This window comes from Aptenodytes patagonicus, chromosome 2, assembly GCF_965638725.1.
Source record: "Aptenodytes patagonicus chromosome 2, bAptPat1.pri.cur, whole genome shotgun sequence".
Taxonomy (NCBI): Eukaryota; Metazoa; Chordata; class Aves; order Sphenisciformes; family Spheniscidae; genus Aptenodytes; species Aptenodytes patagonicus.
Genome location: NC_134950.1, coordinates 132059031 through 132084776, shown reverse-complemented (window position 1 = coordinate 132084776; position 25746 = coordinate 132059031). Strand labels below are relative to the sequence as shown.

Genomic DNA, 25746 nt, shown 5'->3' with positions numbered 1-25746 from the left:
AATGGATTGAAGTGGACGTGTCAGCTCCCGCCCGCCGTGAGCTCCGGAGCAGCCCCGGCGGCAGGGCGAGGCCGTCTCCCCGGTAGCCGCGGGTCACCTCACAGCGCGCGGGAACGACCGTTGGGCCACCGCCCCCCCGCCCTTCCTGCGTGCCCCGGCGGCCGTCGCCCCGCGCCCCGGCCGGCGCGGCGGCTGGGCAGGGCGGGTGAAGGGCGCGGGGCCCCGACGGGAGGGGTGGGAAGAGCTCACGGCGCGTCGGGAGCCGCCGTCCGGTGCGAGCAGCGCTGCGCCGACCCCGGGGTGGAAAGGAGCAGAGAGCCGAGGACGCGGCCGGGCGCGGGAGCGGGGCGCCGAGGAGCGGGCTTTCTTGTGTTAGCCAGGAGCGTCGGCGCGGGGACGGAACGTGTGGTGGAATCCACCGGCGACCCCGGGGCGAGGGAAGGGGCCGGCAGCCGCCGGGGCGGGCGGGCGGGCGCAGGTCCTGCCCTCCGGCGGAGCGCCCCCGAGCTGCCAGAGGGGGGTGCTGGCGGCGGGGCCGCCCAATCCGCGCGGGGCCGGCCCCTGTGATTGGCAGCGGCGGGCGGAGGGGGGGGGCGAGCCCGGCTCGCTTACTCTGCCTTCCCGGGAGAGTTTCCTAGCGGGGGCGGCCGGGGCTGCTTCTCCCTTCGGCGCTGCCGGCATTTCCCCCCTCGGGGCTGTTGCCGAGCCTTGAACCGGGGGAGGCGGCGGCAGCAGCAGCAGAGAGCGAGGGAAGCAACCACATGAATCAGTTTCTCTCTGTATCCGGCTCCGGGCAGAGGCGGCGACCATAGCGGGGAGGAGGGGAGAGGGGGAAAAAGCGGCTACTGCAGCAGCAGCGGCAGCGGCGGCAGCCCGGGGGCTCCCCTTGCCACCTTGCCGCCGAGGTGGGTAGCGGGGGCGCAGCGTGCGGGAGGGGGCCGGCTACGGGGTGGAGGCACCGCGGGTAGCGGCTCGGGAGGGTGGGAGGGCTGGGAGTGCTGCTGCCCGGGCCGCGGCCGTAGCCGCTGTGAGGCGGCTAGATGTCGGCGTGCAGCGGGCAGAGGAGAAAAGTTGCTGATGGCGCCTGGGAGGGTGCCCCGCGGGGCGGCGTTGGCGCTGCTCGTGTTCTGCCGCTTCTCGCCGTCGCGCGTGGCTGGAGAGGGGCTGCGGCGGGTCGTCCCCGCCGTGCGTGGGACGGGCTTTCCCCCGGGCTGGGGCCGGAGGGTTTGGGGTGTGTTGTTCTTCAAGTTCTCTTTTCGCTCCCGCTTCGTTGCTCTGCGATTGTGGGTTTCACCGTAAGGGTGAAAATACCGCCATCAACGTCTCTCTTGTTTTCCTGGTTGAGCAGCCCGAACGACGCAGTTCCTCCAGTCCCCCTCAAACCTTTCCCCCCACCCTCCGGAGCGGGCAGCGGTCGGGGCGCGCCGGCCCCTCTCCCCCGCGGCGGGGCTGCGCTCCGTGCGCGCTCGGTTCCCGCGCGGCGCTGCCGGCGTGCTGCGCGGCCCCCCGCGGCGCTGTGCTGCACCAGACCCGCCGGGTCGCGCGTGTGCCTTGCGTGGCGCCTCGCCGAGACCTCGCGCAGTCCCTCCCCTCCCACGCGCGCGTGTGTGTGTGTGTGTAGGGGAGCGCGCTGTGGTGTAACGCTCCCCCGCCCGCCGCCGCCTCGTGCGAGGGCAGGCTGTCACGTTTCGTTTCTTTTCCTTCCCCAGGTGCTGAAGGACTGGTGCTCGCCGAGACGCAACTGAGACGTTTGTCCCCCCTCCTGGAGCTACGCGGCCTCAGCTGCCAAATGTGCGGAGGGGAGAGACTTTTGCTCAAAATCCCCCGATCGTAAATATACAGAAAGCGGAAGAAGAGCCACCGCCGAGCAGCTGCGGGAGGAGGGGAGGGGGACAGCAATATTGTTTCTGCTGTAGTCGGGGAGGCTGATGGCGGAGTTTGGCAGCGGCGGCGGCACCGGCGGCGGGGGGCTCCCTTCCTCCCCGGGGCCGGTCCAGGGGAAGGTGGCCTTCAAGGCGGGAGATGGGGAAGGAGGAGGCGGAGGTGGCGGCGGCGGGAGATCCCGCTTTGACAGCGCAGGCAGCCGGGTCTCCAACGGGGACTGTGCCCTAGCGGGAGCCAGCGAGGAACCGGGATCAGCTCCTCCTGCAAGCCCGGAGAGCAGCAGCAAAGAGAAAGGATTTTCCACCAGTCAACAACGGGAAGGCAAACCTGGCATCCCCCGGAGGAGCAGCATAATTAAGGTAAGAGCACTTGCTCCTCCCCATCGGGGTCTTGGCTCTTTCTCTGTGACAGAGGCAGGGAGATGCGGGTGACAGATTTGGCTCACAGAGCCTTGGCTCTAGATGAAAGGATAGGCGGATTTTTTCTTTTTTTTTTTTTTTTTCCCCCCTGTGGTGAGGGGACTTGATTTTTCCTTTGTCAGAAGTGGACAACAGTGAAGAGGATGGCTTTATCCACATCCATGCTTGGGGGTTGGGAGGGCATCATGTTTTGAGGTTTATTAAAACAGAAGGCTCTAACTCCTGTTGGAGCAGGGGAGAGAAACTAGCTGGCTTGTAAAAAGACAACATGGGCACCAGCCTGGCAGGGAGACATGGATTACACAGTATCCTTGTTATTTGGGATGCACCTGTGCAGAGCAATTTTGTGGCTCCATTGGCTTGTGTGTGTGACAGGCACACAGCAGGTGATGAGAGATTCGGGATCTCATTGGGCTGGGGGTGGGAGAAGGTAGAATAGGGAGCATTTTTCTTGTTAAAAGTGACAGCTCGTTTAACAGTAGGCTGTGTTGTACTTCACCTATAGAAACATCTTTATTTATACTTGACTCTGCATATTCTGAATGCTAATGTTTCAGCTTGAAAAGTAGGGGGAGCATCAATGGTAGAATGTAAATTGGGGAAAAAGGAATGGGAGCGTTTTTTTTAATACAATTATTTATACAAATGCAGTTGTTCTCTTTTCTTAAATCCATGGTTCCTGAGAGATGACACTTTGTCTTGGGTTAGCTTTCCCAACTCCAGTAAAAAGGTTGAGAGGACATAGAGAAATTACTCCATTGGTATAACGGCTGTTGTACTAGCCGTAAAATGAAGCACAACTTCAAGTACTTAAGAACTGAGTTTAATCAAGGTCAGCTAGATCAAAATCAAGCCAGATTTGTTGTCTTCTTAAATATTTGTATGCCTCCAAAATCAGCGTATGAAGTTCTGTTGGCAGGATGATAGAAAAACACGTGTGGAAATTCAAGACTAGTAGTATATCTCAAGTTGTGTTACCGTCTCCTGGACCTTGCTATAAAAACCAAGGGGAAAGCAAGGGCAGTCAGCAGTGGAACACATTTGACAGCCTGCACCCACCCTTCCTGTTCGAGCAGTGATGCTGGGCGTGTACGTGTGTGTGTGTGTTAAAGAAATTACAACAATAGACAAGGGGCAACTGAGCTTGGTGTTGGAATAACTTAGTATTTACTGGATTTGCCAGTGATTTTTTTACAGGTCTTATATTCCCTAACACTGTTTTGTTTCTTCTGTGGTAGCCCAAGAAAGATACTAGCGTTGTTTACAGTGTGTATCATGCCATCATACTACTTTGCAGTGTATGATTTGATTATACAGCAACCTTCTGCCTCTCTGGGGACCAAACAAGGATACAATACCTAGGGATTTGTGATATATTAAGATCAAGAAGCATGAAATAAGGAAATATGTTTTGGATTACATTTCATGAATACCTAAGTCAAGGTTCTTAGTTTCTACAGAAATGATAGCACTTTGGTATATAAAATTATTCAACTTTCTGGTATTATTATGGATGAATACCATTTTGCAAATGTGAGCAGTAATCTGTTTAGCTGCCAAGACCTGATTACTACAACTTTGTGTTACCGTTTGAATAATTGACATGAGTGGAAAAATCTAACATCACTACATTTAAAGTTATGTCATCCGTATTTATTTTAGATATGACTGTTTTAATACTTCTGGGAAAAATCACTTGTCTTCATACATACTGAATATTCTTCTGCCTGCTTAGTTCAGCAATTCACAGGTAGTTTGAATCCGGTTGCGTAGGTGCCTAGTTTTCGATATGAAACCTTTTGGAAAATCTGGCATGAGTAGTAAACCTTAAGATGCTTCTTGTTGCCTGCTCTTGCAGAGCAGAAGTCTGTAAAACAGCGTGGAAAAAGTAAAATATAATCTATTTTTGGAAAATGTTCCTGGAGTTTTAGTAACTTATGTCAATGATGTAAAACTGCTCTTAAAGAATATATGGAGTAACCTCAGGAAACAGGTCTGTGCCATGCAGATTTCACACCTTTGTGCAAAACACAACATTGTTAGTTGATCTGTAAAATGCACGTTTATGGAATATCTAATACTTTAAATGTTTTGCCTGCTGATTACTGTGTAGGCTTTTGACTCATAAACAGAATTGATGTTTGAATAATAGTTCCAGTGGAGATTAAATTCTTTAGAACCGCATGTTTGTGCGTGAAAATTAGGAGCACAGAAATATATTTTATTTTGGTTTTAGTCTGTGCTTCCATTGGTTGTCTTATTTGCATAACTCTTCTCAGAGCAGTTGCTGCCTTTTTTTCCTTTCCTTTCTTACTTGCAGTCTCTATTTTTTCTCTTTTTTCACTGGTTCCATATTTTTTTCTTTCTATTTTTATTTATTTTGTGCACTTGCATAATTTTGACTTTTTCTTTCTTGTTCGGTACAAGAGGGTATACTCTTCAAGGTTGAAGTGTCATCTAGGATGACGACAGCTGGTAGGGCCACTTACCAGAAAAACTAATACGATCTTCATACCATGGTAGTTTACTTGGCCTTTCACTCTTGTATATAAGCTGCATTTAGGCTGAAAGTGTTAAAGGTTGTACCCTTCATTTGTAGCAATTTTTATGGAATAGCCTATTTCATTGCTTACCTTTGCTGAACCAAACTTGAGGGCTAGGGACTGCATATCTGTGTTTATAGAGACTTTTCCACTTTCTTAGTTTCTGTATTTATGAGATTCTGATTTTTCAGAGGTGATAGTGATGACACATTGTGCATTCATGGGATTTAGGCTCTTCAGATACCTGATTTGTGAACTAATTTATGTACCGCTTGTTTGTACGTACTGGTTTTTTTGATCGCTATTTTGCTTTTCCGTAATATTTTCCTTGGTGCAACTAGCTATCATTTCCTAGAATGTAATTTTCTACAACAGTTCCTATAATATTCTGTAAAATGAATTTCCAGTGAGTCCATCTTACAGTTCAAAGTGGATTTAAGCATCCTATGAACTTCTCTTAGCTGCTCCGACCGTTGGCAGCGGGCTTGCTTTAGTTTTGTGTGAGGTTCTGCATCTTTCTTAAAGAGACTTTGAGGTGGCAGGAGTTTGAGAATCTTTAAGGTGGCAAATGCCTTGTGGTGTATATTTTTCCTTAGAGCTGCTTGCTTCCAGGGGTCTCCAATAAACGCTTACGGAACCTCACAGTTTGTCAAAACTATAGACCTAGACACAAAGAGATCCAGTGGGATAAATATGTCTTTATTAGGAGAGGTGTTACAGTAATAAAATGAGAAGAGATACACTTAGGAGAGACTGCAGTTACTTTAGGAAGACAACAATGAGAAATAAATGGAGAAAGGTGGCTTGGCATTCTGTGAGCAGGAGTGTTCTTACCAACATGTCTGGAAGCAAAGTCCAGGGGTTTTTTTGCATATAGTAATACTGACCTCAATGTCAATAAATTTATTGGCCGATAACTTAAATTTTTATCTCCCTTTTTTATTCTGGGTGTAAACTCAGGCTTTCATTTTGTAAAGTCATGCACTTGCTGAGCATTGGCAACTCCTAAGTTCCAAAGTCTGTGAGAGAGAGGAACCAAATTTAGCAGGTAGATATTCTAGGGTATAATTTTCAGCAGAGCTTTGCTTTTGAAACTAAACATTCCCATATCTGTGTCTTTCTGCGACTGGGGAGTTCTACAGCATATGCATCAATATCTTCTTTTTTCTTATTAAAATGCCAGCATACATTATTCTCTCGTTCAATCTTCTATCATCTTTAGTTCATACTGTATACCTGTTTGAATCAGGTGTACAAAATATGAAATATGGGGAACGGTATGCAGTATTTTCTACCACTGTGATTGTTTTAAAGGCTTTAATAAAGCCTTTTGCATTCATGGTAAACGCTAAAGTAGTATTTTCAGTAGATCTTGGTTCTCTGCAGTCCTGAATTATCTTAGGCACGATGGCATGTTAGCAAGTCTTCATGGGGACCCAGGAATAGATCATACATGTTCAGCTTCTATCTAAAAGGCTATAAAGGAGTTAAGTTGCTGGAATCAGTTTGAAGTGTATGAAATTACCTGATTTTCAGTCATCTTTCATATTAGGAAAGAAACCTGTGTAGTGACGCTGTTGATATAGATATATAGTGAGATATATATGTGCATTTATGCCCAAGTAACTTTTCAATGTGCTGGACATTTTCAGGTAAACTTGATTGAGCAGTCACAGTCTCAAAGGTGCTAAGGCTCCTTAAGTTCAAAGAAAACAGCCATATAGAGGAAAGAAGGAGAAAACTAACATGTAGTTTCTTTCTCCAGGGCCTTTCCCCTTGGAAACAAAAAGGCTACAGTATGAGCTGAATTATTCCTAGTTACAGTAGATCCGTGTGGAAGAAAGACATGAATGTCCCAACAATAGAAGACATTTTGCTCAGAGCACACGTGTTAATTGACACCAACATTGACACCACAAAAACCCCATATATTTAGGAAACAAGGCTGTGATAGTTGCACTACTCCTACGTCTTACCTTGGGCAGGCTTTCAACTAGACAATCGAAGCGCAGATTTTTCTGAGGAGCTGTTTCTGGATTTGGTTTGTTTGTTTGTTTCTTAGTTTCTTCTTGTTGATTTATGGTAGATCTATCTCATCTCTTTGGTTTGTCTCTCATAGTATGAGAGATCTGAACGGCTAACTGCAGCTTCATAAATCCTGGAGCTTTCTTTTAGAGGGTACTTTCTCTTTGATTTGTTGGACTCTCAGCTAGACTATAGAAGGTTACCAGCACCTATTAGTATTTGTATTCCTCCTTCTTCATCCTCTACTACTTATCAGGTACTGGCTTCCTAATTTTTAAAAATATAATCTGTTTTTTAAAACAATACTTAACATCATATAGTAGCTCTCCCTAAATCATGTTTTCTGTCATACAAAAGCTGCATACCTTAGGTATTTGCATATAGTATAGTATATATACATTAGATATATATATCAGGCATTTTACTACTTGTTAAGAGTGACACTGGATTGGGATGTGTGTTATGTCACAGCCACTGAGTATGTTGTGCATTGCATTTGGTATATATTTTTATTTGCATTAGTACTTTCTGTAGACCACAGTAATCAAAATTTTATTTGGATATATGTAATACTACTACAAAAAAAAGAAACAAAAAGTGTTTGTAGAAACAGATACATGGCAATATTCACTTTACCCAAGTTCAGCATGTAATTTAGTTAGCTTACTTACTATAGCCCATGAAGAGAAAGTATTTTTTCTGAAAGATGACTTGGAGCAGGAGCTTAATTTGGATGAATTTAGCTTCTCTGTCTTCTCTTCTGGAAGAGCTTATCTGTCTATTTCTGTTGACTGAGTAAAGAGCTTGGCTAGTGTGAATAATAGCAACTCCTTCACCCCCTCCACCCCCAAATCCCTAGAATAGCCACAAAACATGTTCAGTCTGTTCAGTGGTGAAAAAAAACGATTAATGGAATTTAAAAATCATTATGAATACCTGATGAGGTTTTTTTATGCCTATTATCAGACTTGGTCAAAGATATGACTATTAGGGAAGTGATCGTGCCCCTGTACTCGGCACTGGTGAGGCCGCACCTCGAATACTGTGTTCAGTTTTGGGCCCCTCACTACAAGAAGGACATTGAGGTGCTGGAGTGTGTCCAGAGAAGGGCAACGAGGCTGGTGAGGGGTCTGGAGAACAAGTCTTACGAGGAGTGGCTGAGGGAACTGGGGTTGTTTAGCCTGCAGAAAAGGAGGCTGAGGGGAGACCTCATTGCTCTCTACAACTACCTGAAAGGAGGTTGTAGCGAGGTGGGTGTCTGTGTCTTCTCCCAAGTAACAAGCGATGGGACGAGAGGAAATGGCCTCAAGTTGCGCCAGGGGAGGTTTAGATTGGACGTGAGGAAAAATGTCTTTACTGAAAGAGTGGTTAAACATTGGACCAGGCTGCCCAGGGAAGTGGTTGAGTCACCGTCCCTGGAGGTATTTAAAAGACGTGTAGATGAGGCGCTTAGGGACATGGTTTAGTGGGCATGGTGGTGTTGGGTCGATGGTTGGACTCGATGATCTTAGAGGTCTTTTCCAACCTTAATGATTCTATGATTCTAGTTCAGACTTTTAAACTGGGAATTAGAGCAGTAGTCTCCTACCCATGGCTCACAGATATGCATTGTTCCCATGATTTCATTGCATTCATGGAAGATTCAAAAATTTAAACGGAGACTGACAGGACAAGTTAATTGCATAGTTTCCCAGTCTTTGCTGGTCCATGGGTGATAATGACATAGGTCTTTGTATTAGTCTCACTGACTCTATTAAAAAAAACCCCTGAATAAAATTTGCCGATTGTCTATCTTTAAGGGCCAAATTAACTTAAAACACATATTATAATAGTAGTGTATTGATTCTAAAATACTTATCTTTACACACAAATTTGGGATTTTGTTCAAAATTCAGAAATCTAAATATAAATAGAGTAGCAGGTAGATTTTGGGGAAGAAAGGTGTATAGTAGTTTACGTTTAACGTACATGGAGAAGAGGAAAATAGATAAGAAGCAGCAGTATATGTGCATTGAAGAATGCTTAAAAATAGGGCTGGAAGAGACCTCAAGAGGTCAGTCTACTCTGCTCCACTGCTCTGTTACAGGATCAACTGTTAATAAATGTCAGCATGATGCTCTTTGTCTTGTAGTCACCTTTTGTTTGTGATCCTTCTATGCAGAACTGCTGGCTGATTATTCCTCTTTGTATATGGGCAAAAGCAATCATCTACACAGTTTAAAAGCTTGTACTTGTCCTACTGACTGCATTCTAATTATTTAGATCATATCTTCAATGTGTCAGGTTCTTTCCGATTTTAACTTCACATCTAACATGCATGCAACTCTACCATCTTCAGGTTAACCGCCAGATTTAACTATGCTCTCATTTCCATCATACAATGATATATGATTTTTTTTTTTCATTAAATGATTGTAGTTTATGGGTTTTAAATATAAGTTCAAATTCTATACTCCATGGTTAAACTAGAAGTCAGTTATTTTTACTCTTTACTGCCTGTAAACTGGGCAATGTGATGTTGCAGAACCTAATTCAGAAATATAATTTATGACAAAATGTCTTTCCTTCTAAATATATTAAAATAATAGTAAGTACAAATTTATAATATACTTACTAGATTGCAGTGTTGGCATAAAAAAGGCTGCTTTGAAAGGGGCTGGTTTGTTTGTCTTTAAGGAGAGTAAGTAGTAAGTGTCATCTTTCCCTGTTTTGCAGTTGTGTTTATAAAGACTATCGTTACTGTTTTACAGTCGATTTTCACAGCTGGCATGCCTTTTAAACATGGGGTAGTGCCATCACTGTACTTACTTCTCCCTGTGGTAGGAGATTATGTATGGAGCGATCCTTTGGAAGGATATGTTGACCGTCTTGACTGCAGTACATCTCTTAATTTCTATTTAACTAGTTACTTTTCAAGAACTGTCAGTATAGACTCATCTGTCCCTTGCTTCTGAAGAGGAGCATGCCTGAGTTCACCCACCTCTTGCCTCCTAGGCCTTGACCTCGCAAAACATCCATGTTCAAGACAGTGAAGAGTGCAATATAGCATGTGACTGGAAAGCAGCAGTACTGAGGATCACAGTGTTAACTGGTGCAGCCTTGGGAAAGTTAAATAGATGTGATTCATTTCTGCCTCTCCTGGGATTTCTTTTAATGTCATTTGACCCTTTGGAATAAGTAATAAAATATGCCTGAGTACTTCAGATTGTATACTGTGTTCAGGGATTTTTTCAGATACCAAATGTTCATGTTCTGGAAATTGTAGTACATAGTTCATAAGTGCAGGCAGACAGGAAGTGCCTTTAAACAAACAAACAAACAAACCCCTTTTCAGAATAGCGGCTGAGAGTTTTATAAAATGAAAAACATGAAATACAAGATATTAAGCTGGATTTCCAAATTCACTGTAAAAATATTTAATAAACTTATTTGTGGGTTTTATTTTGGTATAAGAAATAGGTATCTCACAAATATATAGCAGATAATTGATATTATGCATATTAGTGTCATGACTGTCCTAATATCTGTGCTAAAATTGCTGAAAATGGTTTGATATTTCCTCTAAATTACGAGATAATCAGTATTGCAGAAGAAAAAGAATTGCTGCTGTTTTGTTAGAAAGTACTTCCACAGAATTTTCAAGTTCTTTTTATGGTTGAGCTTCTGTGATTATAACCTCTTTTTTCGTTCCCTATTTTCTTTTCTTTTTTTTTTTGTCCTTTTTTCTTACCAGCATTATTATTTTGCCTTCACTAAAAAAGGCAGAGCATTTTAAGGTTCTGCGTGTGCTTTGATGTGTTTGCATCCATGTACGTGAACATATCCCCATCCTTTACTGCCCTTTTTTGCGCAGGATAGGAGAGGAAGAGTGATTGTGAAATTCTGCAGCAGCAAAACGGTCTGCGTGGTTTTTGTTTTGTGAAGCATCTCTTATGATGGAAAATCCAGGATGCTTTATATATTTTATTACCTAGTTCCTGATGACAAAAGTGTTTGACATTGTCTGTCAATGGTTTACTCTAACCACATTCCTTAAAATAAAGTGTGAATGACTGTTTATGTAAATAACCCCCCCCCTTAATTTCATTGCTTAATTCTTTATATTATTAAAGTGTAATTTGGACTAAAAGGACAGGAATTCAGCTCACTGTCAAAGCTTTTGTTTAGATTGTTTTCTTCCTACGAGTTATTGTTGGTGTTTTTAGGATAGGCAGTTGTTTATTGAGTTTAAGTAACTCCTGTAAATGGTACAGGAACAATTTAAAAAAAAAAAAACCAAGGCAAGAGAGCAACTTTTATTTTATATACTCTACTATGCTTTTTCCTTTAGTAAATTAGCAGAATTAATATCTTTCATGTATATTTACATGTATATTTCATGTATATTTTATGTAGAAAAAGTTAGTTTCTGAGTTGCTGAAATAATACTTATGTTCATTGCCATATTTATATATTTACAAATACATACTTCTTGCTACATAGGCAGGAAAAACTCAGTAATAGTTGGAAACAAATTGCTTCAGGAAATAGCTTGAATCAACTGAAACGTATTTTGCCAATTACAGAGAATGGTCACTAAATCAGTTTTTTTTAGATATGCTGATAGCAGATTGTTGCAAAAAGCATTTCCAGTCTGAATCCTAGAGCTAAAGACTAATATTTATGTGAAATGAGAACGTATTTAGTCATGGCACGTTACTACCACATAGTGGAGAAAGCTAGAGCAGACCTAAGTAGTTTGAGTTAGGATAGTGTTATGTTTTTCTTGCTTTTGAAGAACCCCCAAGAGCATTTTATGGCGTATTGGATGTACTTCATTTATTAAACTCCAACTCTCCTTTATTTTCTCTTTGTTCCCAGTTGTAGTAGTTGCAGTGATGCATCTCACAAGCATTGTTTGAGGTTGACACTTTTCAGCTTTATTTGTTCCTCATCTTAAATAATGCGTACCATATGCCTCAGCTTCGTCCTTCTTCAGTGAATGGCCAGCCTCTTTTGGAATCTGCTCTGAGAGTGGTGGTATAGTGTGAAGGCACTGAGTGCGTTTAGTTGTGAGTGTTATCTTTTGGTATTTTGTAGATTTAGAAGAAAGGCTGTGGAAGAAGTCATAACATTAGTCTTTTACTATCCTGCTTGGTCTGGTTCTGGTTTGTGTCACCTTGTCTATTGTGTCACCCTGTCTGTTCGTCCCTCCCCTTCTTTGGTCTCTCCTCATCCATCATACAGCTTGGCTTTTCTGCTTCAGCAGCAGAGAGACCACAGACTGGCCTTACTCTGCTTTTCTTCTTTAACAGCTAGTGGAGATCCTTCTATTCCCAGCAAAGTGCTAGAACAGAGCAGAGTGTTCTGTGTGGTGTGTGCAGTACTGCAGTAGTTCATGTCTGCTTGTGAATCCCCAAAAAGGAGTAACAGAAAGAGAGTACAGGTTCCAGTGCAAGTCAACAGGGGGTTTAAGTCCCACAGAGTTTGAGGCTTGAACCTACGATGAAGGCTGACTGCACAGCTTAGGGTAGATGCATCTGTTTCCCCCAGTCTTCAAAAGTTGCCAGCCCTTGTGAATCTAAGAAAGGCTGCCCTGGGTCAGACCGAAAGTCCATTTGGCTCATTAGCTTGCCTCCAAGAGCAACCGCTATGAGATGGAAGAATAGAAAAAGCCTCCTTTCCTGACATCTGCTTCCAGTCTTAGGTGGTTTGGAGCTAAGACATCTTTGTGTTTAATAATCCTTATGGTTTTTTTCCCCATTCATTGTCAAAGGCCAGTTTGACTTTTGTAAGCTTTTCAACACTGTAACATCCTGTGGCAGCTTCTTAACTACGTGTCAAGAAGTCCTTTTCTGCCTGGTTTTACCTGGCAGCTACTTGTTTACCTGATAACCCCTGGTTCTTGTGTTAGAACAGTAACAAACAATTGTTTTGTACTCACTTTCTCTATTCCCCAAATGAGTTGAAACGTGTTCATCATATTTGCTTTATGTCACCTTTTTTTTCCAGGCTAAAGAATCTTAATGTATTTAGTTGTTCCACCTATTGAAGCTTTTCTGTGCTTTTTTTCATTCTGGTGCCCTTTTATGTATTTTTTCCTTCCATTTGATTAATTTTTTGCAGTGCGTGACTAAAATGGTATTCCAAATGTGTGCCAGACAAATGTGTAAATCCACTATGGCATAATGAAGGTTTAGCAATATTGTGATACTAAGTTGGACTGTAATTTATTCATTTTTAGTGTTGTCATCATCAAAGATTTAAATGGTATCACTGTCACTATTTGGCAATGGGAGAGAGCTGTTAAAACCTTCTACTAAATATTTAAAACCTTCTCTTTGAAGAACTGTGTAAGAATGTCTGTGCTGGTGATGATGCTTGTGTTGGAAGTGGCTGGCATTAACATCTTTGCAGGAGACTGAAGTTCTGTTAGAAATGTTTTAACACGTTATAAAGTCTGTTTATGGTACTGGTGACACAAAACATTGCTGATTAGCACATCTAGCTTCTAGCTATGCTGAAGTACATGTGTTTGCCCGGTAACAGAATAAAATAGCATAGACATTGCATAAAGCTGAAAAATATAGTACTAATAAAAGTGCTTTCATTTTATAATAAGCTGTTAAATATGAAAGAGGAAGGACCTTGTTTTTGAAAATGCAGTCTGATAGTATTTTGGATGTTCTAGATTTTTTGATTTTAAGGTTCTTGCTAACACTCATGTTAATGGATTATTTTAGCCAATCTTTTATTTCTTTTGCTTTTATAATGTGGGAGGCTCTTCAGGATGCCTGTGTCAGAGTCCAGAAGAGCCAAGAAGGCATTTCTAGTCTTTAGGAAACTCACACAAAGTATAAAAATGAGATCAGATAGCTTCCTGAAAATAGAAGAGCATCTAATGTTTCGCCTCAGAGAAGAATTTGAGGATTGAAAAGGTTATTAAATGGTTACAGTAAGCAATGAAGGATGAAAATAACTGGAAGTTTTTAGGTCCCACAAGATTGGTACAACAGCATTATCTTGGAAGGAAATCCCAACACTTTGTCACTTGAGGTGTTTAAAATAGAAATGGTGTGAGGTGTCTGTTAGGATGCTCTCCTGAGTTTTTCTTAGGGTTATCTCGGTTATCTCCTCTTTTTTCCTCCCTCGTTTTCTTTTTTTTCTTTCTCCTTTGAGGAGGGAAGTTGCTTTGCTTTCTTTTTCCCTTCTTCAGAACTTTCTGACTACTGAAAAGGGGAGTAATCCCTATTAGCCTATTCCTTCTCAGCTGGGCTGCTGTGTTGAGACAGGAGAAGACACCTTTGTTATTCCTGAATTCCTGAGGATTCCTGAATCCTCATGCTTTTGTGTGTCCACTTTGTGACAAAGTCCAGTGCCTGACTCATAATTTCTGAGCATTGCTGTCAGCAATGTTATCTTTATGTAATTCTAAAGTTTCAAAACTTCAGATAATTCTACTGCTTGTTTTAAAATTTCCAATTACCTGTTATTTTTCTTCTGTTTGAAAGTGACGCGCACTCAGTTGGAGTAACAGGAATAGAACATGACATGGATTTACATTGTTTTACATGTGGAAATTAATATTTCTGTCCATAAATATTGAACTTAATTTCCCAAAATAGTAGTTTAGGAGTTCCTGCCTTGCCAGGAGAAAATTTACCTTTTTTGTCCTGGTAATTGCTGATGAATTTTTATATTAATCAGAAATCATAGCTCAAATACAGACTTTCAGTGTGGTCAGCTGCAGCAAATGTATTTTTTTTTCTTCCACATCTAATCCCAAATTCAACTCTGTCCTTAGTGAATATATAAAATTTACTATAATAACTTGGGGGGGGGAGGTAAGTGGGATAAAAAAGAGCCTTGTGATTAAAGCTTTAGCCTCTAAAAAGTGATTTACAAGATTAATCACTTTCCACAGACCTAAGAATCTTGAATTAATTTTATTTAAAAAAAATTAGATTCTAATGTTTAGATTTATAGTACAGTCTGCAAACAATCCCTGCAGGTATTGGAAATATTCTGAAATGAATAATTAATTACTGAATTTATTTCAGGTCTTTCTCACTTTTTCTGGTGAATTTAGTAAAATTACATTATGGAATGCCATCAACTAAATGCATCTTTTGCCAAGAAAACATACCACCTTGTGATTTAACATGGTGACTAATTGTCCACCATGAAATAGGTTTAATATTAATTCGGTAGATGCTCAGAGTACTTTGTTAAATGGTACTTGTGGTTGAAGTGATGGAGAAATAAGAATTTTCTGATGCGTTCTGTTAAAATACAGCATAGCTGTTAAATGTTTAAAAAGTTTTTGTATAAAACAAACACAAGTGAAATTATTTAGTATATAAAACAGAAATGCAGAGCAACATGGTTTTTTTGTTTGGTTCAGAACCTACCCCTATCCACCATGTCACTAAATTTTGAAAGAGTCAAAATTAGTCACAGTTGAAAGCTACTCCTTACTTTGTTTGTTTGTTTGTTTGCTTACTACTTAAAATATTTAGAATACAGTTCTGTAGTCTAGAATTGCACACCTCATAACTCTTCCTTATTTTAAATGCCTGATCTGCACCACTTACAGTGTAAGTGCTGACATGGGCTTCTACTGCAAACTTCTGTTGCTGCTTTGATCATAAGCCAGGTGGGCTCTTGTGTTTGTTTACTTCTTTATTCCAGGATTTTTCAAAAATATAGTACAGAGTGAACTCTTGGTCCATTGACTTAAAAATCTTACATAATTGTTAACAATGCAGTTGTATGAAGCTTCCTCTTTTTACTTGCCTAGAAGACATTGCTAACAAACTTCTGGAGGTCCTTGCAGGACAATGTAAACAGTATTGGTCTTGCACTGAGCAGCTGATTACGCAGTTTAAAGCCCTTTGTAACCTTCCCTGTCCTTGAATTCTGATTGTATTCAGGATAAAACCAGTATTATTGAATATTCCTGTCCATGAAGTTGACTTGCAGTAAGTCCTCATGAAAAGCAAGCTCATAAGATAGTAGTAACTTCTTCAGCCTTAGCCTTGAACTTTTTGGGACTCTCCAGCTGAATTTTCTTCCCTTGTTGATCCCCCAGTTGCTTTAGGCAGTGCGTACTCTTTTGCTTGCTTCGATTGTCCTTTTCTTTGGTTTAACTGCAATGAAACCCTTTGAGATAAAGTGTATGGAGTACATGTTTTGCATTCCTGTTATGTTTACCTACAGTACTGTCTAGCCTTAACATTAAAAAATCACAAGTCAAGTCCTCAAACTCTGATTTTCTTTAAAAATCATAAGACATGAAAATTAATAAACTGGTTTCCTTTCAGTGGTCCTTTGACTTAAGCCATTCTACATGTGCACTCTATTTTCCAAGTCTTGGCATAGAAATGTGTGAATACATATAAAATGTAAGTTAATTTGGAGATTCTGAGATATAAGTATCCATAAGGACTTTAAGAAAACACCAGGTTTCATGAGATTTACCATAACATTTGGAAGACCATTTGATTATTATAGAGGCAACTATTATGTCGGGCAGATAACAATAGATGACAGAATATAATACTGATAAACCATTTTACTTTTTATCAGTTTACATACTTGGTCTTACTCTTTTGTTTCTTTGTTTAATTTTTTTTTTATTGGCAAGATTAGCAAGGTGCTAATGTATATTTTAAGTAGTTTCAAACTCTTCCTCTTAGCAAAGATTTCATGAGTTTTGTAGTTAATTGTCTAATGTTTAGTTATGTTTAGGAAGAATTTTAACTGTTCTTTAAATTGGTCCTATATTTAAACTATTTGTTTCAGCAATTTGAGAGCAAATGCCATATATTTCTGAATTATGTTAGAATAGAGGCCCTGCAAGCTTTATCCACATACTGTGGTGATAACAGGAATCAGATGCTCACAAACTTCTGTTTAGCTGACTATTTATGAAAATTTCTCTAGAGGAAAAGAAGTTAGGATAAACAGTTTACAAAACTCTCAAAACTTATAACCAGTTACAGAAATCTGAGGACCTAAAGCATACCAGTTAAAAAAAAAAAGTTCTGATAGTTAAAAATTCTTAAAATGCTGTTCTTGACAGGCAGAAAAAAGAGTGAGGCCTCAATTCAAAGCTCTTAATTTGTTATACTAGAAAGGGAAAAAAATAGTTCTGTATTAGTTCAGGCCAACAACTTGGCAGGAATTTAAATCTGAGTCCAAGGTTTCTGAAACCAGAGGCCTGAGAATGTTAGCAGGTTTCAGGGCTGGTAATGAAGGGGAAATACAATGATTTCAGAGATAGCTGAGGTATAAATCATAGTCACAACGTCTAAAGGAGTTACTTGAAAAATGTAGAATTACATATGATAGCAAACAGAAAGAGGTGTGCTAAGTGTTGGTGTTGCATATGTTCCTTGTTGCTAAGTAGTAGGGCAATTTTTGAGAGCCGGTGAAAAAAATAATGGCTTTTTGGTTGTGGGTGAGAATGAATTTTATGCCAAGAATAATATGACTGAATGAGGCAAAATATTTTTGAGTCCTTTACCTACAACTTTGGTAGCTCATAAATGATTTCAGCATGGTGTAGAATTCTGGAAAGCTACACTTACTAGTATTTTGTGGTGGTGGTTTTTTTTCTTTCTTTCTGGGATGCCAGTTAATTTCTTGCTGGAAGGTGTCTTGGGAGATCTTATTGTGAGAGGCAGTTGTTGAGCAGCAGCAAAATCCATCTGTGACTTGTAAAAACATCTCCTCTCAGCATTACAGTGTATGAAATTAATGCGACATTTCTTAACCCTCCTTCTGGAAATATGGTTCTTTTTATGATGGTTCTTAGTTTTTAAGATTTCTTCCTTAATATAGGCAGAATAAAATTTTGCGTCTAATACATTTTTGTTTTGTTTCTACCCTGCTTTTAATGAAAGTCATGGTCATCCCAGGGAGGAAGCTGCATTTTCTCTCCAATGTTCCAGCGGGAAAACAAACAGGACTGCCATTCTTGTACCTGCTGCGTTGAGGAAAGGGAGAGAGGCAACACTTTAGAGAAGATAAAACATGTTTGGACTTCTGTCTTAAATTGCACTGCTGCTCAGGAGTAAGAAACGTTCTCATCCAACTACGTTTATGTAGATGACACAGGAGAATTCTCTTCACTATGTCTGTGGTCATTCTGTGCATACACTAGCTGCAGTTCTGTGAGGCAGAAATTACGCTGCTTGAAACTTCCTCATTTCCATCCCTGTTGTTTTTGTAGCTTGCCAAACTCGTTATTTGTTTTCAGTCAGCAGTGAAAAGCCATTTCTCCTTGCCTCCAGGAAATCTTTGTTTTAATGTAATTTGTTACTGTAAAAGATAAGAAATGTACTAAAACTGTAGGAGACTGAATCAAAACTGTTACTGAAAAATGTACTTATCTCACATTTTACATTTTCTTTCAGTGTTCACAATAACTCATTGGGAGAAGGTGACACCTGCTAGAATTTTATAACCCTGTTTTGTTTACATGTAAGAATTAAAAAAAAAAAGTCTGGTTTTAAGCTGTAACTTCAACCATGAATGCTAGAAAAATATCAAAGTTTATGGGCATCTTTTCTTCAGTTTTTCCTTGACCAATTTATTTTGAGATTCCTTATTAAAGGTATTTGTTATGCTTAACTTTTCACGATCTGTTTTCCTCCAGTTATTGCAAAGCTTATTAGGGATGAAACACTGGTTTGCACTTGTATATCACAGAGAAACAAGATCTCAGAAATCAATATAAGGGACAGAACCGTGATCAAGAAAATGTTTCTTAACAAATACTTTGGAAAGAAATCTGGCAGTTTTTCAAATGGAAGGAAATAAGCACTTGATGCAAAAAGCTGTCTTTTAAGGTGGCATCGTATAAGTCCTTCACTTTTAATTTCATCCACGTTACCTTTTTTTTTTTTTTTTTGGTGTGTGTGTGACAGACTGTGGGGAGTCTCTTCTCTGGCCTGCCTGTTATTTGAGTTCTAGTAGTTGACCTGTGTTGGTAGCTAAGAACAATAAAAAGAATAGTGTAGTTTTATTTTTCTCTACTATATGTATAAAATTATTTTATTATATGTGTTTCTTCTTCTCGTAGCATGCATGTCCACCGTGTATCACTTCATGTTTTTGGAACATTTTCTTTTCTTTTAAAGGGTGGTAGCATAAAGTTAATGTCATTTTCTTGGGCCAAACTTGTAAGCTCGTTCTATTTAGTTCAATGTGCAGGATTAATTGAATAGACTACTTTTATTTTGGTGGATATATGTATTTTAACGGGAAGACCAGTTTACCAGGAAGACAAAATATCCTATTTAGTGTGAGTATCGTTGAATCAAAGTTGTGGTTTTCATGATCTTTGTTCCTGATTCATAGGAATGTTCTTGATTCATAGGATTCATTGGAAGAGCCAGATGCGTGAATAAAACAGAATTCTACTTGCATTTAAAATTGTGAATATGAACTTAAAAGCAGAGATACTTAAAATAGTCCAATAATTTGAGACTAATTAAAATACTAGTTACCCTTCAGGTTTATTTTGTGGCTTGGAGATGATTAACTACACAGGAAGAGAATGTTGTGTTGCTGTGGTGTTCCAAATGGGCCAACCGGCTTCTGGTCCGTAGTGATACCACTTGTTCCAACAAGTTTGTATTGCTAAAAACACACTACAAAGCAGGTCAGAGCATAAAGGGAGACTGTATATAGGAAGGGAAAAGGGAAAGGTACAGAGCATTAGAGTTGCACATCTCTTATGCTCTGGTTCTTCTACATCTCGTTTTCTTGTACACTTTGATACAGCCAAGGAGAAAGGAAATGGAAAGTAGCTCAAAGCTACCTTATATATTCCTCTTCTCTTGGGGCCAGCCACAGATGTGGTAGTAGGATCCTTGCCATGAGCGAAAGTAGCTTCATGAGTTGTTGCAAAGGCTCTGTATGTAAGTTCCCCAGTAAAGCTCACTTCCAACTAGCCAGTGTTCCTGTTAGAAAATAAAAGGTGGGTTTTTGGAAGCTGTTAAACTGGTAGTGAGCAGCTGCTGTGTTCCAGTGGTGTGCTGTAAAAGCAAGCATGGTGTTGCAACAATCTCCATAATTTGAAGTGGATCAGAGACTTAAAAACTGGAATATAAATTCAAGTTGTTTATTCTCAAACACACACCTCTTTCTTAAGGTTTCTTAAGTCTTCTGTTAAGAATGGCCTTTTGGCATCTAGCCCATGATCCTATCTCCAGTGAGAGTGGGCGTGCAGAAGAGTGCTTGAATGCAGGCTCTGAGAAGCATTCAAGGAAGGCAAAGCTGAAGGCTTTGCAAAGTATGAGCAACAGGACAAAATAAACTGATGGGTGAGTGCCCACTGAACAGGTAATAGATGGAGGCAATCTGCACAGAAAAGTACAGGGAGTGGAGTTGTGTGGCTTGGCAAAGGCTGAAGTCTTAATAACTGAAAAAAACAACTCAGTGCTGAATGTCCAGGCTGCCCTGTCCCTGATCCGCAAGCACTGGCTGGATTCTAGCACAGGGAAGGACAAGGTACCAAAGTACCACACTGGAGCCCCTCCAGCAACCCAGGTGCTTCACAGTGAGGTCACCTGGAGGATATGGTCACACTAGGGCCAGTGCAGCCATCACTGCTGCCTTTGCCTCCTGGGCTGCTTTGCCTATGAGCTGTTGACTGCAGTCAAGGCTGCCAGCCTGGGCAAGCTGGGTGAGAGCTGCAGCAAAGCAGCTTTGTGAAGCCAAGCGTCCAGCTGTGTGGCCTCGTCACCTCTGTGGAGTTTGAGAGGCCTCAGGGAGGTGCCCAGGTGCTGTAACAGCCCCTCGAGCTCCGCAGCGCTTGGGAGCAAGGACAGTATTGTCTCAGAAACTTCAGTGTGGAGGAAGGAGGAGACAGGCAGTGAAGCCCTGGTCTGTGCTTTGACTTCAGTAATAAAAAAGTCCACTGCTTTTGCCTCCACCCCCTCCCCTTTTCGCAGAGAAAAGTGCAAGGATGAAGTAGGTATGTATTGCTATCCCTCAATATTGACCTAGTATTTCTCAGAGACCTATTGCTCAAGGGTTTTCTGACTCAGAGGTGGTATTTTCATATTTAGTATCTACGTTTAAAGAACAGGTTTTGCTCCCATTATTTTTTCAAGTTTCTTTTTGAACCCTGTACACTTTGACATCTGTAGCACGTGCTGTGGCTCAGAGTTCCATATCTTGAATGTGTTTGTAAGGAAAAGGTACCGTCTCTTCTTTATTTTGAATCTGCCACCTGCTAGTTTAATTTGACGTTTCCTTAATTCTTTTTATAGGGTGAGATGGTGAGCAATCATTCCTTATTCATGTTCTTTATTTCACTTTTTAATTTATATTCTGGTGTCACATTTGCTCTCCTATAAAGTAGTCATGTGTAACTTAAAAGATTTCTTGAGATCTTGGAATCATATTTTGAACATAAGAACTGTCTAGTCTACTTGGAAAGAATTTAAGTCTTTTATTAATAACATGCTGTGGCCCTCAGCCTCTTTCCTCAGTATGTGGAAGTATCTTGGCAACACCTGGAATCTCAATGCATAGGGATCTTGTGGTATGTGTTGACAGAGTTAGTTTATCTGATTTGACTGTAAGCCACCTTTCACCTGTAGCAGAACTCTTCCACACTAACAGATTATTCTGACTTTGTGAACTTGTGTGCTGGTAATAATTTCCCACTGATAGTCTTCATTATATTGAGTTTCTGAAACATCTGTCACATCAACATCCTCATTTAAAGTTCAGCATTCCTGTTTCTCCATCTTGTTTGTCTGCATGGTTTAAATGTCTCTGTTCTGTTTTATCCTCATTCACTATTGAAGTGTAGTCACTTTCTATCCTCTCTCTTATTTGAGTATACTGTGATTCTTCCACAAAGGATTCATCATCTTGAACTGTGTGCTGTTCAATCCTTAACGGCTTTTCTCAGCTATTAAAATTTAAAAGGTCACAGAAAAGTATTGAATTAAATTGCTGACACTGTTCCTTTTTGGTTTAGATGAAGCTTTCTTCCAGTACGTGTTCACACTGTTTCTTCTAGTTTTGGCAAATCTGCTTGGAATTATTCTTCCCAGAATTGGTCTCTCTAGGGAGATATGCGCTTTATATTCTTTTATTTATTCTCCTTTGCTTCCATTCACCTCTTTTACCCATATAAAAAAGAAAACTCTTCTTAGTTCTGAAAATGATTGGAATGGTTTGATGACTTCTGCATGTGGGAGTGAGGAAGATTATTTTCTTCATTCTTGATGCTTTTTGTCTTTTCAAGGAGTTCAAGCTGGCCTTTTGTTAACAGGAATTGTTTGCTGGTTGAATCCATTAACAGAGTTCTTGCACTGAACTTAAGATATCTGGCTATCTCATGGTGGGTACTGGAATTATTTCTTCATGCTCAGCGGGCGGTGGGGGGGAATGTGGTGTGTAGGAGAGATGAAAATGAACAGAAAACTATTTTGTGATTGTCCATAGTGTTTAGTAATACACTGAAGGGAATTGATAAAATCCAGTTGATCTGGAGGGTCCTTAGCAGGTCAATCTGAATCATTTGTAACTGGAGAATATTCTGCAGATGTAAAAATGACATTTCTCAGTGTTCTTCCCTAAAAGCTGAGGCTACAAGAGAGGATTTCTTCCACAGCTCCTGATTAGGATTCAGGCTTTATTGCTGCCATGTTTTTATTACTGATAGAAAGTAAGATAAAAACTATTTGTATTATTTTCATGCTTTTTTAAAAATTATTTTTTAATCTTGTACATCCAAGTTAGAACATAGAATTAAATATAAACCCCAAAAACTTAAGGAAGATGACCTTGTAAATCTGGTTGCTTAGAATGGCAGAATCTCTGCCTGGATGATTCACAGGGATTGTAGTTTTGTTTTCAAATGAGAATTCTTTGGTTACTTTTGATACTAGTTGGAAGCTTTGAACTCTGGTCTCTGTCAAGACCTTTGGGAGAAATCTCCTTTTCTCCCAAGGGAAATATGGAGAATGGTTAGTTCCACAGAAGATTGTTGGACACATTTTCTGTCTAGAGTACTAGAAGCCACAGATAATTTGGAAGTAGAATCTAGAAAAAACAATCTGGACTGTGACTGGTTAGACTAAACAAATGGCAGTTTCTGGGGTACTGAGAAAAAATTTGGAAACACTTTGGCAACACAGCTGTTGAACAACATGGTAAAATGACTAACTGAAGAATCTAAAATTATTTCTGTGACTTACAGAAGCGTATACAGGTTTAGTATCAAAGTAATGAGAATACAACTCCAGAAGAAATTGAATTGGTAAGTTTTCTTAATCAGAATTTTACCCATTTTATTGCTTGCTCTGCAGCATTTTTCTTGGCTATTTTTTTTCCATATTTTTTTTTTTTTCTCCATATATTGGTCTTTTAAATACAACAAGGACAGTGTTGTTAATCCCAAGAAGGTGCTAGTGATGATCCTTTTAGCAGAAAACAGGGCTGGAAAGGATCTTGAAGTTACCATGTGTAGTGGGTTGACCGTGGCCAGCAGCCAAGCACCCACACAGCCACTCACTGACCCTCCCCTCCCATGGCCAGAGGAGAGAGTAGGAACAGCAAAAGCAAGAAAACTTGTGGTTCAAGATAAAGACCGTTTAATAAGCGAAGGAAAGAGGAAAGAAAAACAAGTGATGCAAAGGAAATCACTCACCACCTCCCACAAGCAGACCGATGACCAGCGAGTCTTTGAGCAACAGCTGCCTTGGAAGACAAACCCACCCCTTCTGCTACCTGAGTTTTATTGCTGAGCATGATGTTACACAGTATGGAATATCCCTTTGACCAGTTTGGTTCATTTGTCCTGGCTGTATCCTCTCCCAGCTTCTTGTCCCCACTCTTGTGGGGACAGAGTGAGGGAAGAAAGAGCCTTGACACTGTGCAAGCACTGTCCAGCAGCAGCCAAAACATTGGTGTGTTATCCACACTGTTTTAGTCACAAATCCAAAACACAGCTCCATACAGGCTGCTATGAAGAAAGTTAAGTCCATCCCAGCCAGACCATGGTTTTCCCATGTTCCAGAATAGAATCATCAGAGTAATACACTTCTCCCAAATAAATACATGTATGTATGGTTTGGGGTTTCTCTGTGTGTGTATTTTGGTTTCATATGCTGATGTCTTTTTAAATAAACAAATTGTGGTTTGGTGTTGATGAATGTAGGGAATATGACAGATTTGTGATCAGAAAACTTGCATACAGCTAGCATGGCTTTGAAAAGCGATTGCCTTTAAATGCTTAACAGCTCTTTAGAGTACTTAATTTTTTAAGTATTACATACATTAATTAAAAATTTTGGCTCAATCTGTGATAGAGATTGAATCACTGCAAAGCTGGTGCAGCATGCAGGCCATCAAGGCTGGCTTTACGACTGCTCTGTCTTCATAATTCCCTGGCTGCCGCTAACACCAGTTTCTCTCTCTTCTGCAATCGTACATGCCTCTTCCCTTTTTTTTGCCAGTTGAGAATAGAGTGGTGTTAATAAAAAAATCTTAAGGCTATCATGTATTTTCAGTCTTAACAAGAAAAAAAGACAGACTCTGGTCATTTGAAAAAGGGTGACAATTCACTCCTCTCAGTGCCAGAGAGCTGAAATCTTCATGAGTTTTTCAAAGTACAAAGTTTAATTTTAGTAACAGGGAGAGACTTTGATCAATTCTGATTTTCATCTCACAATCTACCCAGTGCATCAAACTTCCTTATAATTTCAGTAATTGTATGTCAGTCTTTAGGAATGATCTAGTACATGTAGGTCAAAAAGTCTGATAAGATAATAATATTTTAATAACATTTGAAAGCAATTAATTGCTTCTGAACTGTCAAAAACTGGTCTTGAATTCAAAGAAAAAGTGCTGTGGCTTGCAATCTACAGTACTCAGCTATTTGGGCAAAGGAAGTTTGTCTTTCACATAAAAACTGTTACGCAGAAACTGTAAAGAAATGACCATAGTTGTTTCATTGTTTAGACTGCTTTATTTCCTCTATTTTACAGGTGAGTAGCTTAGGAGGAGTTAGTTTGAGAAACAGGTCCTAGGTTTTGTATCACCTGTTCTTCTTTTCCATGTGTAGGTATTCAGAACAGGACCTTAAATTAACTGCTCTTGAAAGCCCTTGTGTATTTTTGTTTGTGTAAAAACAAAAGTTTAGACAGTTGACTTGATATAGCTTATAGGTAAAACTTAAAGTTACTGTCTTTGTGTAAACAAAACCAAAGATTTTTGATTCTCCTAGTTGTTCCTCAGTGTATGTGGAATTTTTAAAAAGTAATGTTTTAAATGCTTACAGAAAATGCAAAGCTTGACTTGAAGTGTTTTCTTGTAACTAACTACATTGGCACAAATAGGTGCAATTTTATACATGAATGATTTTGAATTAAATGAGAGATACACCAAGTGCTAAATTACATAAATTACATTGGCATACATCTATTACTACTTTCTGTAGCCATCAGAATATTACCAGCTAAAGTGCTCTTTGGTTGACATGTGAACATATATTGTACATTCTCTGACTAATGTTTCTTTGAATATTTTACAAAACAAGGCAGTGTTAATTTTACTTCTGTATTGTTACAGAGCTCAGTATGTGAGTGCCCTTAGTATCTCAGGCTCTTCTTGTGGTTTTATGCAACACAAACGGAGGAGCTGGAAAGAAAGCCCTTTTGCTGTAGAAGAACTTGTGCATTGGTTTACCATGGAGTGTACTAGCCTTGCACGCAGCATCTGAACAGGCTAGCAAACAGGTCATCAGAAGGCTTGAGAAACAGACAGCTGGGAAGGCAGCCGCAGACTGAACTGTTACTGATGGAAAAATACATTCCCGGGCTTGGCATCTGGGTCTGCCACTGCCAGAAATTTCTGTGAATGGT

At 40.4% G+C, this 25746-nt stretch overlaps 1 protein-coding gene across 2 annotated transcripts in view; it reads left to right on the top strand.

The window, feature by feature from the left end:
• Nucleotides 1-661: 661 nt before the first annotated feature.
• Nucleotides 662-25746, top strand: part of PLCL2 (phospholipase C like 2) — a 106256-nt gene continuing 81171 nt past the window's right edge. For both annotated transcript variants that reach the window (XM_076331226.1, XM_076331227.1), the window contains exons 1-2: nucleotides 662-905; nucleotides 1710-2243. In XM_076331226.1, the coding sequence (XP_076187341.1) occupies nucleotides 1929-2243 (315 nt within the window). In that variant the 5' untranslated portion in view covers nucleotides 662-905; nucleotides 1710-1928. The remainder of the gene's footprint in view (nucleotides 906-1709; nucleotides 2244-25746) is intronic.